Source organism: Diabrotica undecimpunctata, chromosome 1 (genome assembly GCF_040954645.1).
Source record: "Diabrotica undecimpunctata isolate CICGRU chromosome 1, icDiaUnde3, whole genome shotgun sequence".
Classification (NCBI taxonomy): Eukaryota; Metazoa; Arthropoda; class Insecta; order Coleoptera; family Chrysomelidae; genus Diabrotica; species Diabrotica undecimpunctata.
The window spans coordinates 55,267,418-55,282,754 of NC_092803.1; the positions used below are offsets into that span (position 1 = coordinate 55,267,418).

At 32.2% G+C, this 15,337-nt stretch overlaps 2 protein-coding genes across 4 annotated transcripts in view; one reads left to right on the forward strand and one right to left on the reverse strand.

The window, feature by feature from the left end:
* The window catches only part of LOC140438978 (trypsin-7-like), a 51,791-nt gene extending 46,635 nt beyond the window's left edge, over positions 1 to 5,156 (forward strand). Inside the window, exon 6 of the mRNA XM_072528614.1 lies at positions 4,933 to 5,156. Coding sequence (XP_072384715.1) covers positions 4,933 to 5,076 — 144 coding nt within the window. The 3' untranslated portion in view covers positions 5,077 to 5,156. The remainder of the gene's footprint in view (positions 1 to 4,932) is intronic.
* A 7,176-nt stretch (positions 5,157 to 12,332) lies between these two features.
* The window catches only part of LOC140449395 (beta-1,4-glucuronyltransferase 1-like), a 68,860-nt gene continuing 65,855 nt past the window's right edge, over positions 12,333 to 15,337 (reverse strand). For all 3 annotated transcript variants that reach the window (XM_072542570.1, XM_072542555.1, XM_072542562.1), the window contains exon 5: positions 12,333 to 12,894. In XM_072542570.1, the coding sequence (XP_072398671.1) occupies positions 12,685 to 12,894 (210 nt within the window). In that variant the 3' untranslated portion in view covers positions 12,333 to 12,684. The remainder of the gene's footprint in view (positions 12,895 to 15,337) is intronic.

The window sequence follows — 15,337 nt, forward strand, 5'->3', positions numbered from 1 at the left end:
AAGAAGAAAACCCGGAAGACGAAAGCTGCGAGGTAAGCGGAGCAGACGAGAGGGAGGAGGATCCACCAACGATCCTGGAAGTTAAAGACGCTGTAAACAAACTAGCCAGAAACAAATCACCCGGAATAGATAATCTCCCAGCGGAATTATATAAAGAAGGTGGCCACGATATCATAATAGCGCTACAGCAGCTTATAAAAGAAATATGGATACAGAAGTCCCTTCCCAATGATTGGAATATTGGAATACTTTGCACCATACACAAAAAGGGAGATATCTTTGAATGCTCTAACCATCGAGGAATTACGCTCCTAAATGCAGCGTATAAAATATTCTCCAATATACTATGCCATCGTATGGCACCATATGCAGAGCGAATAATAGGACAATACCAGGCTGAAATACACGAAAATAGGTACGCAACCACAAACACTACGGCCACTTGTTATAGAAAATGACGTCATCGAAGCAGTTAACGAATTTGTATACTTGGGAACGCTCGTCAATTCTGAAAATGACACTACCGCAGAGATAAACCGCAGAATTTGCACGGCTAATAGATGCTATTTTGGGCTTAATCTCCTTTTTAAATCTACAGTTATATCAAGAAATACAAAAGTAAAACTCTACAAAACAATAATACGCCCAGTCCTAACATATGGTTCAGAAACCTGGACTTTAACAAAAAGCAATGAAAACATGTTAGGATGTTTCGAAAGAAAAATACTAAGGCGCATCTATGGAGCGGTAAATGAAAATGGTGTCTGGAGAAGACGATACAACTTCGAACTCTATAGGATATACCAGGAACCAGATATCGTAAAACACATAAAGATAGGACGTCTGAGGTGGGTAGGCCATGTAATGCGGATGGAGCAAACCGACCCAGCTAGAAAAACGCTCCTTGATAGACCTATTGGTCAAAGAAGAAGAGGAAGACCCAGAACAAGATTCCTAGATAACATCGATGAAGACATGAGAAATATGGAAATACGTGCTTGGCGGAGGAAGGCGATGGATAGGGACGACTGGAGAAAAATTCTTGGGAAGGCTAGGACCCACACAGAGTTGTAAAGCCAAAATGATGATGATGAATGTTTTATAAAACTGTTTTTGTCTTCATATTTAGGTGTCTATCCAACCATACTGAGTTAAGTTGTCGGATTGCTGTTCTTGTCTGTCCTAATCTTTGTGTAATTTCTTCCTCTGTTGTTGCCTTTTTCGTGATTATAAACCCCAAGTATTTGAATTTATCATTTTCTTTGATTGTTACGTTGTCATCAATCTGTAGATCTTCTATGTCTTCTTCACTTGTAGATAGGTACTCTGTTTTCGCGAGGTTAATGGTTCGCGATGGGTCACGAGGTCTATCTATAAGTATATTTTGAATAGGGTTGGAGATGTGGAACAACCCTGCAGGAGCCCTTTTGTTGTTATGAAGTCTCCTATGATTCTTGTTTCCATTTTAATGGACACTTTATTTTCTTTATACAAAGCTTTTGTAGCTTCTATCAGTTCCGTCTGTATTTCTAATTTGTACATTGCCTCTCATAGTTCTAACCTTGTTACAGAGTCATACGCCTTTCTCAGGTCCACAAATGCCAAATGTATATCTCTATTTTTTGCTTTTTTTGTGTTCCAACAGTTCCAGTGTGTATATGTGGTCTATGCATGATCTTCCTGCCATGAAGCCTGCCTGATCCTCCCCGATTTTGCCTTTTATCGCTTGCTCTATCTTTTCTCGCAGTATCTTCCCATATAATCTTCCTATTGATGATATTACGCTTATTCCTCTGTAGTTTTCGGATCGTTTTCTATCTCCTTTCTTAAATATAGATGTCATATATGCCTCAGTCCATTCCTTTGGGAGCTGTTCTCCATTTATGGCTTTCTGAAATATCCATTGTATCATCCGGTGTAATTTTTTTGATCCGTATTTTATAAGCTCAGGTGAGATGCCTCCAGATCCCTGTGCTTTCTTATTTTTTATTTCTTTTATGGCCGTTCTCATTTCCCTATCTGTTATTTCTATTTCTCGTAGTGGGGATCTGCTTCGTCTTCGCCTGTTTTCTTTTCCGATGAATTGTGGTCTTTATTCTGTTAACAGTTCCTTGTAATAGTCCTTCCATTCTTTGTCCTGTATATTTCCCAATTTAATTTTTTCTTTTGAGTTTTGTTCCAATCGTCTAGGTACTTTCCATGACTCCGAAGTTCTTGTACCTCCTATGTATGTTTTAATATTTAAGCAGGTTCTTTCCCATTCTTCATTCTTTTGTTGTGTTATTTGTTTTTTCACTTCTCTATCTTTTTCTCTATATTTATTATAAATTTTATCGTTCTTTGTAGTCAGCCATTTTCTGTATAGTTTTCTTGTTTAGCTTTGTACTTAGCTGTAGCTTTGTTTATTTCAATTTTAATGAGTGCTCGAATGTATATGAATGAATTTTGGTTAAGAGTTGTCTAAATCCTGGAATGTCTACTGTATATTTATTTATAACGTTGATAACATCTTTTGTTTCATGAGTGTTTTCAAATAAATCAACTGTTTCCTTGAAAGTTAATATTTGCTTTTCGGTATTGAATAATTTTTTAATTGGTTGCATTAGCGTTTCTAAAGGTATTGTTGATATTTTTGTTTTTACTCTTTTTTGTTTCTGAGTTGGCGTTAAAAATACATCGTCACTAGCTGATGTCTCAATCGGGGGTGATATTGCTTCAGATACAGTTCGTTTGGAGGACGATTTAGATGTATTTTCCTCATTGGATACGCTAAATAATTTTGGTGCTGGATTCTCTTTATTTTCATTAACCGAGAAATAATTATTGTTTAGGCTGAAAGACGAAGGCTGGTTAGTTATGATTATGTGAGATGATAGTGAGATATTTGGTTTGGGTATCACTGGCATTGTATTATCTGTAGCTGATGTATCAAGAGATGTTAGGTTGGTTGTAGATAATATTTTTCATTGTGACGTTGAATTATTTTATATGTTTGTAGAAGTGCATGTTGTTGAAGGTGTAATAGCAGTCGTTTCTGTTGTAGTCACTGTAGTAGATTCGTTTTTGTTTGAAAGTGTAGCAGATGGGACAGCTGTGTCTGAGTGATTTACATTTACTGAGCAACTACTAGAAATATGGCCATGTTGTTTGCAAAGGAAACATAAGTTGTCTAGTGTCAAAAAAAATTCGATTGTTAGTATCTTCATGAGTTATTAAAATGGAGTCGGAAATTGGGCCTGTGGGTGGAGATACGTAAATATGTCGACGGAAACTGAGTATATGTTTGTATTCAGGATTGTTGGTTCCTATTCGCAAAAATGACATTGATAAAGTTGGTTTTAGCCCTAAGATCAGTAGTTCATTTTCTATTACCTTATGCGGGATAGTGGGAGAAACAGTGGATATAAGGAGTCTTTCACTTGGAATAATTAGTCTACGGACTTGAATTTGTGTATTGTTTACAGTGATGAAACCTCTGCTGTTTGAAAAAAATCATCTACGACTTGTTTGGTTAAGAAATAAATACAGATACGATTGTTGGTTATTCTCGATAAAAAAAGAATGTGTTTTGGACTAACTAGAGATCCTACAGCTAACAAGTATTCTTCTAATTTAACATCAATGAGAGAATTAAAAACTATTGCTTGTAGCTTGGATGGATAGATCGGGTTTTGTTGTTTGCTGGCTGCAGCTGAGTAAGATAGAGGTTTTTATGATAAGGATTGCGATAATAATTCATCGCTATGATTAGTGACGTCAAATTCGATTTCTCAACACCATTTGATTTTCCTAAGTACGGACCTGTTCCGCTTCGGGTTTTGGTAATTGTCTTTAACGACAAAAAACTGGTGTAGATCAATGACTGTTGATCAACATCAATGTGTTATTTATTGATGGTTTTATAAAATTCTTTGGTTATGAATTACTTATTAATAGAAAAATATGTACTCACAGAAAATGTTTTTCTATACACACTGAACTAACACTAATATACTTGATGTTAACGTAGTGGAAGAATTCTATGATTGGTTTTTAGTTAAATTTACTAATTTGTCGTCATCCATAAAAAGCATGTGTGCTTATTCGATATCAGTGCCGGACCCCATTTTTAAAATCTGAAATAATTCCAAATGGATGTATGTTTTAAGAATGTCATTAAAATCTAAATAATTTGTAGATAGTTGGTTACAAAAATTAAAAAAGTTTTAAAAATTTTCTAAAACGCTGACATAACTCAAAATAATACTACAACTCATTTTAAATATAACCCCAACTTCACAAAACTGACACAACTCAAAATAGTGCATAGTATTTTACCTTATTGTGTTTTTGAGAAAGAACCACATATCTCAAAATATGACAGTCTTGTGCAAAACGTCAAGCCAACTTTTCTTATTTATCTAATTACCAATAATGACACTTCTACCATCTGATGGCCATAGGCATAAATTAACTTTATGACGTTTTAACATAAAAACATATAAAATATTTCAAATCTGTTCACTAACATTTTACACTTTTTTTGAGATATGACGGTCTTCTTCCGAAGTAGCGAGCTATAGGATATACATAAAATATTTTCGTGAGACAGTGGAGGAATATTTACCAAGCCATATGACTCTTTTGAAATCCATAATAATAATATACCTATAATTAAGTATTTCGATAAAAAAATTAGACGAATTAAATCTGGCAACTTCTATTTTATTAAATCAGACAACTTTTATTATCACCGTTACATTAAGTTACCCTTATACCTCAGTCCACAATTTTTTTCTTCGTTTGTCTACGTAACTTTGCGCTTTTTAAAATCATAATTCACTATTTAACTGTAATTTTCATAAAAGCTTCTTAACACAATTTTTGTTGTTAAAATTTACATTCTTGTAAATAAATTTTTTCCTAATAATTGATAATCGCATAACATTTTAGGGAGATTCAGGAGGTCCTTTAGAACATAATGGTTTATTGGTGGGATTGGTATCCGGCGGTGGTAGTGAGAAAGGCAAAAAATTCATATTCTACACGGAAGTGGCATTCTTTCGTTCGTGGATAAAAAATAAAACTGGTGTCTAAAATAGGAACGATAATACTTCTTGCATCAGTAAATGTTTGGTGAAATATGTATTAATTTACTGTTGTTTGCTCTAATAAAATATGTATATAAACCCGTTGTTTTTGTTACCTTTGAATAAAGTAAATATGTGACTCATTCAGAGAAGTTTTTTTAAACTTAAATTTATTTGTTATTTTTCTGTTGTGTGGATACATTTTTAAATACTTTGCATTTTAAAGTTTATTTCGTTGGATTTAAGCAATACAGCGTAATTTAAAACTAATTTTATTCAGCTAGTTTTTTTTTAATTGTAGTGTTTAATAAAAACATACTAGCATAGTGCTTAAAAATTTGTTACTTTCCCCTATGTGGGCTGGCATTGACTCGAGCACACTTTTAAGTGCCTCTATCTAATAATATTTTAGGCCATCTGAAATAATGGAGCCTAAAGAAAACTTGGTACTCATTAGAGGAGGATAACATAAATTCAGATAAGTATAATCTTGAAAATATTTTCGTGTATATTGAAAGGATAGATAATACCGATCGTGGTCGCTTACATTGAATTATAATAGGCCATATTTGAACAAAAACTAGGAATTTCTAATATTCTTCAAATAAGGGGAATTGGTAGAAACAGAATTAAGGTGGTAGTAGCTTTTTATACATTTGTAGTAGGTATTTAAAACTTGGTACGTGTGTTTCTATTGGTATAAGCATATTGGAACCCTAGCCAATTTGGCGTCAATTTCTTCTCAAAGTCTTTTTGTTGTGCTTTGTGTTTGTACTCTTTGTGTCAGGTCTTGTTTCTGACGCTTAGGTCATTATTGGTCTGATGACTGTTTCGTAAATTCTGCCTTTCGTTTCTTTCCCGGTATTTGTATTTCTCCATATTGTTTCATTTAGGCAGAATGCAGCTCTGTTTGCTCTACTTACTTGATCTTTCTCTTCGGTTTCGAGCTTTCCGTAGCTAGTTAATGTGATGCCTAGATATTTAAACTCCATCACATTTTCTATTATTTGACCTAGATATTTTCGTTCGTTTTGTTTATTCCTAGAGGTATACCTTTTGCATACAGTAAGTGGACAACGTCTTTTAATTTGACTCGGTCAAATGCCTTTGTAAGGTCCACTAAACATAAATATGCCGGTTTGTTGTATTCTAATGATTTCTCTTACACTTGCCTCATTCTAAATACAGCGTAGTTGCATGATCTTCCCGACCTAAAACCTTGTTATTCTTCTGCTAGTGTTATAATTTCATTCAATTTATTTGTTATCACTTTGGTTGTTAATTTTAGTGTTGTGTTTAATAAATTAATTCCTCTGTAATTTTCCGGGTCCGATTGGTCTCCCTTTTTTAAGAGAGGTATTAGGATGCTTGATCTCCATTCTTGGCGAATTCTGTTTTGTTCTATTATTTTTTGGATTAGTTTTAATAGTTGTTTGGTCAGATCTGGTCCTCCGTACTTTAGGAGTTCGTTCGGTATTCTGTCCTCTCCTGGTGATTTTCTATTTTTGTGTTTTGTTAGATTTAAATATTACAAAATATTATGATGAAGTATTTGTTGGTTTAATTGAAGTGGTGTTAGAACTAGTGAATAACAATATTGTTGCTTGTTTCTAAAACATACTTTTCTGATTTTGTATAACCTTATTTTAGGCGTTTTCTTATTATTTCGTCATTAATAATATTAAATGAAACAAGTTTCAATTTGTCCTTCTTCCTAAATTAAAACTTCTGACCCTATAGATGCTCACAGACAGCTGGTAAATGGTATTCTAGAAAAAACTTTCAGTGATAAGCCAGTCTCCGGCGTTCGGTCCACAGCGACATTCGACGCCTAAATGTTTCAGTAGAAACCTAAGACTGGTGAAAACATTGAATCTTTCTTTTGGAATATCAGTTATCTCGGCTCTTTGTGTAGTCTTTTTCATTTTCGAGAAAAATAAAATCTTCTATCTCAAGATAAAGTTAAAAATAATACATGGAAATTAAAAGGTTTTGTGTTTTGTTATGTTTGAAAATTAGAAATTATTATGATGAAATATTTGGTGGTTTTATTGAAGTGGTGTTAGAGCTAGTGCACAAAATTATTCTTGCTTGTGTCTAAAACATACTTCTCTGATTTTGTATAACCTTATTTTAGGTATGTTCTTATTATTTTGTCATTAATAATATTAAATAAAACAAGTTTCAATTTGTCCTTGTTTCAGATTAAAAATCTGACGCTATAGATGCTCATAGACAGCTGGTATAAATGGTATTCTAGAAAAAACCTTCAGTGATGTGCCAGTCGCTGGCGCTTGGTCCAAAGCGACATTCGACGCCTAAATGTTTCAGTAGAAACCTAAGACTGGTGAAAACACTGAATCTTTCTTTTGGAATATCAATTATCTCGGCTCTTTGTGTAGTGTCTTTCATTTCCGAAACAAATAAAGTTTTCTAGAAAATTTACCAATTTATTCTAAGTCTTCTAAATATGTGAATTTCTTTTCTTGTTTGTTAATTGTCTGTTCTACTTTTACCTTATATATTTAATTTGTCTTTTGTTCTGTCATTCGTTGTGTTTTATTCACGTTGTTTCGTTTAATATAATATATTGGAAGTTAATTGAGCAGCAAGTTAGCAATTTCAACACTTTTTTTCTTCGTTTTTTTATAGAGGCGTTTAATTTTACTTAGATCTTTTATATAGTGGGTCAGTCTTTATAATCTTAATACGTTTTACAGACAGGTTTATAAAACTCTGTTAATTTTTCAGTTCATTTTTTAAAGGCGTTATTTTATTTTTGTTGAGAAGTAGCGATGTAGTTTTGTATTTCGGTAAGTCCAGGTTTTTTAACTCTGCCTACAGGATCAATTGTCATACTACCAATGATACTACCTCAATGATCTTGTTACCGGTCCTAAGCCCGGAAAAAGGAGGAAGGTTCTTGGGTCAGATTAGCACTTTAGCCAAGTTAAAAAACCTTGTCTTTTTTGAAAAAACATATTTTTTTTTATTTTTCGGTACAGACTATTTATGACTTATTTTAAAAATTTGCGACTCTCAGATCAACGATTTTGCTAAAACATTGTATAGTAAAGAAGTTGCGTGACCAGCGGAAGATTCTAATATTTTTAAAAAGAACAAGAACGATCTAATCGAGAATTCCAGTCAGCAGATGTGTACTTATGAAAATAATCAGGGAAATGTCTTGTAAAATTGATGAAACTTCTAGTCAAACTAATGAGAAATTAGAAATTTCTAGAAATTGTAATGAGAAATTCAGAAATGTTTACAGTAAAGTCGAGGATTGAGCTAAAAAAAAGTAAAAACGTTTTCTGGATCAAAATCGAAAGATAAAAACATAAATATGTAAAATTTATTTCTCATTACAATCAATTATGGTTAAGTCCCATATAATAATGCCAAACCAAAACAATTACAGATTCTTCTATAGTATTTATATAAGCACTATTCATATTTTTAATTCAATTAAGTCGTGATAAAATCTACAATTAGTACCACGATTTAGTATACAGAAGGTTGTGTGGTGATTTTAAACCATCAGTTTCGATTTTTGTATTCTAAAAATATAGTCGGCAATTGATTTTTGGCGTAAGTTGGCATTTTTTGCAAATCCACTTTAGTTTTGAAATTACCTGCTCTTATAGTATCTGGATAGACTTTGAGTTTATTAAGCTTCTGTAGAAGGAGCTACTAGACTGCAATAACATTAAGACATTAAGTTACGTATTTTCTGTAAATACTGTATACTACTGTATAAATATAAATGTAAATCAAAGTTCTGAAACTAAACTGACCGGCAAAAAAGTGGCCACCCTATAAATTTCCAAAAATAAAAATTCATTAGAAGTTTTATGCACTGTTTTATATTGTATACTCAACATCTTTTTATTTTTAATACAAAAAAATGGTCATTAGTGCTTGATTCTTTAGCATAATTTATTTAACTAGAAGGCTACAAAAGAAAATAATGTAGTATGGAAACGAATTACAAACAACAAAAATTAAGGGTGAACTTACACAACATTGGCTTATATCGGGTATTATACCCTAAAACATCAATAACCGTTTGCATACGATTTAGGAGGTGAAGGAACAAATTTTAAATAAAAACATGCTTTTTAACGAAGCTTCTTCTTCTTTCTGGCTGGCCTCTTTCACTTCTAACTCTACGATGAAGTTTATCCCGAAGATGTTTGATGATATTCAGATCAGGCTCCAGCTTGGCCATTAGTATTAATTCCTATTTCCCCTTGAGTAATTTGTTACGATTTTTAATTCATATTCATTTAATTGATATTTGTTATTATCATGCATAAAGTCAAAATTGTCTCAATAAATTAACCAAATATAACTACTGGGTATACTGCTCGAATTTTTATTTTTATTTATACGGTGGCCACTTTTTTGTCGTTCAGTGTACCTTCATATAGCATGGTTAAGCTAAATATTATGTTTTTATGGAATTAAACCACAAATATTGGTTGTGATTGTGATGAAAATCACATTTTTAATTAACTATTGGAAACCAAATTTCTTCTTCATTTGGAGCTATTTCTGCAAGTCTGGGTAAAATTTCTTCTTGTAGCAAGACTAACATTTTTGAATCTAAATTTTTCTTATAGAAAAATGGTCCAATAATATTTTATTAAAATATTCCTAACCAGACATTTATTTTTCGACGATATTGGGTATGGCTTTCAATAATATCCTCAGGCTTTCCTGTCGACCAAATCCTTTAATTTTGAAATTTTGGTTTATTATTGAACGTAAATGTACATTCATCCCTATTTTAAAGTTGTCTGTCTGCATTAGCCCTCTCTAAAATTTCATAACAAAAATTCCGTTCGTCCCTCAACATCTCCTTCTCTTAGTTCTTGATGACATTGAAATTTATATGAACGGAAATTATTCATTTTCAAAATTTTTAAGACCGTGGAATTATGCATATTAAACTGGTCTGCAATGGTCCGAGAACTTATTTTAGGATTTTCTACAACTGCTGTTAATACATTTATTTAATTTTGATTTTCTAAATTTCTTGGTACCTCAGCAATATTATTTGTACAGATACAATTAGAAACCACGGTCCCAGTATTTTTAAAATTTTGTAAAATCCTTTGAATTGTTGAATGATTTGGATTTGGTTTATTGCGATATCTTACGCTAAATAAAGAACTGACAATTCGCGCAATATTGCCTGAATACAACATTTTTATTATTGCTACTTTCTCCTCAACTGAATACATTTTTAATCAACTTTATTGTTTTTTAAACAATAAATCACAAAATATAAATTTTGGCAATTCAAATATTCAAATTTAAATATTGTCAAATATCAGAAACATCAATATGACCAAACGCAACATGTCATACACATTCTTGCACAGCGTGTGGCCTGACTTTAAGGGGTGGCCTGAAAAATGTATTGTTGGCCTGAAAAACACGTTGGTGAAAAACAGTTGGAAATCTCTTTTCACGTATTAAAACACCTTTAGATATTTGGGAGAAATCAAATGTAGTATACAACATTACATGCAAAGACTGTCATTTGAAGTATATTGGCCAAACAAAAAGAACCCTCAAAGGGCGTGTTATATCTCATAAAAGTGACATCAGATGCAACAAGAACTCTTGTGCTCTCAGTACTCACTCTATCTCTCTTAGCCACCAAATCGACTTTGAGGATATTAAATCTCTACGAGCTGAGAATAATTTCTATAAGAGATCCTTCCAGTAATGTGTCACATATTAAGGGAAAAACTCCATAAACAGACGTACTGACATCGATAATCTCAGCATCATTTATCACTCCTTACTGTTAAATAATCCTTAAAATCCTTCTAGTTAAATGTTATATTTCATTAACTTAAATTATGCACACCCAAATCCCATAAAGACATGGCCTAAATTTTCGGTTTTTGTCCTCTATGAAAAAAAGTAGCTAGCATCGGTTCTACTTTGATACTTCTTCAATCCCTATTTTCATTTCAACGAGAACTTTAGCAATTTTCACACTTCGCATCCGATGTAAAATCTTTTCCAAAAGGAACCTCATGGTGAGTTAAATAAATTCATATCACAATTCATTTCATTAACATTCACTAATTCTAGGTTCCCCAACACAATTTCGTGTCAATGGTCTCCGGTATCTTATATTACCAACTTTCCTTTCTAACCATCATCATCATCAATTACGCTACAACTCTTGTGAGTCTTGGCCGCGTTTACTATTGCCTTCCATGTTTGTCGGTCTTGTGCCAGTAATTCCCATTGTCGCACTCCCATTTTCTCTAGATCTTCTTTGACTGCATTTTTCCACCTTTTTCTAGGCCGCCCTACAGACCTTCTTCCCTCTAGCCTTTCCGAGAACACATTGTTAATAAGGCGATTGTCGTTACTGCGTATCACATGCCCTGTCAATCTAAGTCTTTCTAATCAGATTTATATTATTATAAAAAAAAATTTTGACTTTTGTATTCTGTCCGGCCTAAAGAGTATTTTTGTTATCAGTTGATTTTTCGTACTAAGTCTGATTTCCATACATAGATAGAAAGCCATATTATTTTTTGTTTTTCTCTTCGTAATAGTTGAGCCCTCTCTGTCAAAAATGGTGGCTTTTTTAATTGCTTTGGTGTCTCCAACAATAAAGCTAACTTTTTTTGTAAAAATTTTTTTTTTAAATTGTTTACTAAGCTCTAATTAAAACAAGCTACTTTTTCTCCTGGCTTCATGTTTCGATATATTGTACATCAGCGATAGAATAGAAGTATTGAATTATATTATATTGTTTTCCTGTAACATACTGTGACATTTTTGGCACTTTTTTAAGTTTGTATAAAATCTAAAAAAATTTTAATGTGTTTTTTACTGTAATTTTATTGTAGTTACTAAATGTATTTTTTAACAATTAAACCTATGCATTTGACATTGTTTGACATCTTTAAATGACTTTACAATCATTAGAACTGAGAAAGTGCAGAAATTACTGCACGAAACGTTTTCTATTAAAAGATTGAAATAGTTTTTTCTCCTTGACCGATATCCTCATTTACAGTGAGATTTTAATCTCACTCACATTGTGTATTTAAATTTAGACGGTCGTACTCCTTTCAATATATATGTATGTATATCCCAATTTAAGAATGTAAGCATACTATACACTATATTAAAAAAATATGATTTTTTCTTTGCACAATTTACCAACTTAGCTATAATATCGAATAAAAAGTCAAATATAAGGCGAAAAAAAATATCCATTAATTAAATAAAATAAAATAATATTAATAAAATAATTATAAACCATAAGGAAGTACGTAACACTTGTACATTGTGCAATAATTTATAATAATTACTATTCAGTAGATGCTCAAAACTTTTATTATCATGTATCATTATCCACTTTGATTATGCTTAATTTTTATTTAAAAATTGCACTTTATCAATAAGTTTAGAGAAATAAGTGTATCTGCTGTCTATATTCAAAAATACTAATACTGCTGGTAGTATCTGTGCACGTAGGAATATTTTAAAAGTCGTTTCACTATCTACGGATAGTATAATCTCTCGAAGCAGGTCATTGGTCCCATAAAAACGTTCTCAAAAATCTGAACCATCAATTTTTCTTCGAGGCCATGAAATTAAGTGGATCTCTGTTGTATCGGGCGAATACTTCTCTTTTGAATCCGTCAAAATGTTTTCTGTTAAGATTGTTTTGGTGTTCTCGCCACGGCGGACGGGATTTTTTAACTTGTAGACCCCAATGGCATGTGAAAATAGGCGAAAGAACATGGAACTCATAGCCAGCTACAAACATTTCATACACCTGAAACAATCCAACACGAGTATGATATTAAAAGGATTATTTAATGAATTTCAATATAATTAATAAACATATTGTACTCAGTGCTCGCCATATTTTACTGGATAAATTACAAGATACCTTACAAGCAATATTAAGTGACGGACCTGATATGAAACATTTTTTATCGTACTATTTTATAAATGTACTAAATGAATTGTAAAACTTTAAATTTGTACTAAGCTAATGACACTTTGAGGTTGAGGTTGATGTTGAGGCATAAATAAATAAAAAAATATTGAGATTTAATTCATATATCTGTATCGTTTTAATTACAGACGACAAATTATTTATTAGATTTTATTGTATCTTAGGTTTCTGATTTGAGTGCAGAAATACCTTTATCTTTAACTAGTGTTCAATAAGAAAAGGGGATGAAGGAAATAAATAAAATTCAAATATGGTGAATATAATTAAATATAATGGTAACAAACTTTACAAAATTCTTACACGTATAAACAAATCAATCTAATATCAATGGTCCTATCTCAAAAAGCTTAGCTTTAACAATTAACAGATACTAACGTATCGAAAATTAACAAAAGAAAACCTTACAAATTAATTTTATAACTTATTTCATTTTAAACTTTATGTCTCTGCAGTAATATCCCAAAAATACAGATTTAAATTTAAATTCTAAAATATCTCCAATATTCTGCAATGTCCCTAATTTCTTTCATTGAAAACTTTGTAGCTAAACTCCTTAGTTTGGTCTGCTTACACGGAATATAGCCCAAACGTCCTAACGATCCTCCTAAGAAACCTCCTTGTCTATGATTCTCCTAATGAATAATAACTGGTACCACACTGCGCATCCATTTGTGATGATGCTTTTATTATGGTATTGTAATGTAATATTGTATGGTTTATTCATTAGATATCTATTCCACAATATACTGTTTAGAAGAGAAATGCCTTTCCTTCTCATTCTATTTTTTTCCTTAATTACACTGTCTATTGTATCATTATTTTAATATTTACTCACAGGTATTTATACGTTTTACAGGATTTAATTTCTTGACCTCTTTTTGATATTGGTTCTGTTATTCTCCTTCAATACTTATGTATTCACGTACATCATACTATGCGATGATTATCTGGTTGTTGACCGCAAAGGATAGAGTGTACAATATCGAAGCTGTATAATTGTATTAATTAACTTTCAGAGTTTATCAAGATAGATAGGTAGATAGTGAGTAGATAGATTCCTTGCCTTCCGTTTTTCGATTACCTGCTACAGAACGAATATACCATCAGTGCACGATCTTCATGCACGAAATCCATTTTGTTCTTCTATGTCTTCATATTCTGATTCTATTCTTTCTTTTATTATTCGACCGTACAACCTCCCCACTGAGCTGATAACAGTTATTCCCCTATAATTAGAGCATTTGCGTTATCCTCTTTCCTTCACATTCCAATCATCAGGGATATTTTGTCCTTTTAAGCATTTGTTAAATAGTTAAACCAGTATATCATGTAATATTTTTGGTCCATGCTTTACCAACTCAATTGGGATGTCTCCAGGTCCTGCTGCTTTACCGTTTTTCGATCTTTTGAGGGCATCGCTTAACTCTCCGGTTGTTATTTCAATTATTTGTGTATGTTCGGATATTTCTTCCATTTCGACCTCTTGGAATTTACATCTATCCTCTGTCAGTAAGGGTGTTTCCACTGTTTTAGATCTATTAACTGTAAGTTAGATTTTTCCTTTTCTTCACTCCGGAGAGACTTTATCACCTTCCACGCTTGCCCAACTCTTGTTCCACCCATATACCTATCCGCCTCTGCACATCTTCGATCCCACATCTCATTTTTACTTTTCAGTACTTCTCTTTTTACATCTCGGTTAAATTTTTTATATATGTTGTAATCTTCTTCCTTTCTCGTTGACTTTTATTTCTGATAAGCAGTTTTCTTCTTGTTTACTAACGTTTGCATATTCTCCGACCACCATTCTTGATTTTTTGTTTCATGTGTATCTTTATACCCCAAAGCTTTACTTGTAGCCTCATGAATGCATTTTTTAAGTTGCTGCTATAATCCTTTCGCTGATATATTTTCTCGATCCACATTTTGTAATTTTGTGGCCAGTCGTAATTTGTAAAGAAATTTCGTTGAATCTCATTTTAAGCTTTCTAAGTTATATTTAGGGGATGTTACTTATTGTCCCTTTTCTATATTCTGTACCTGAGTGTTATTTTTTTTGCGATAGTTAACTATCACATTGGCCATAAGTAAACGATGATCGGATCCACATTCTGATCCACGGTATATCCTTACGTCAGTTGTTTTCAGCTTAGAAGTTTGACGTTGGATTACATAGTGGATTATCGAGCGCATATTCCTAGTCGGTTGTATCCATGTAAATTTGTGAATGTCTCTATGTTGAAAAATACCATTCATA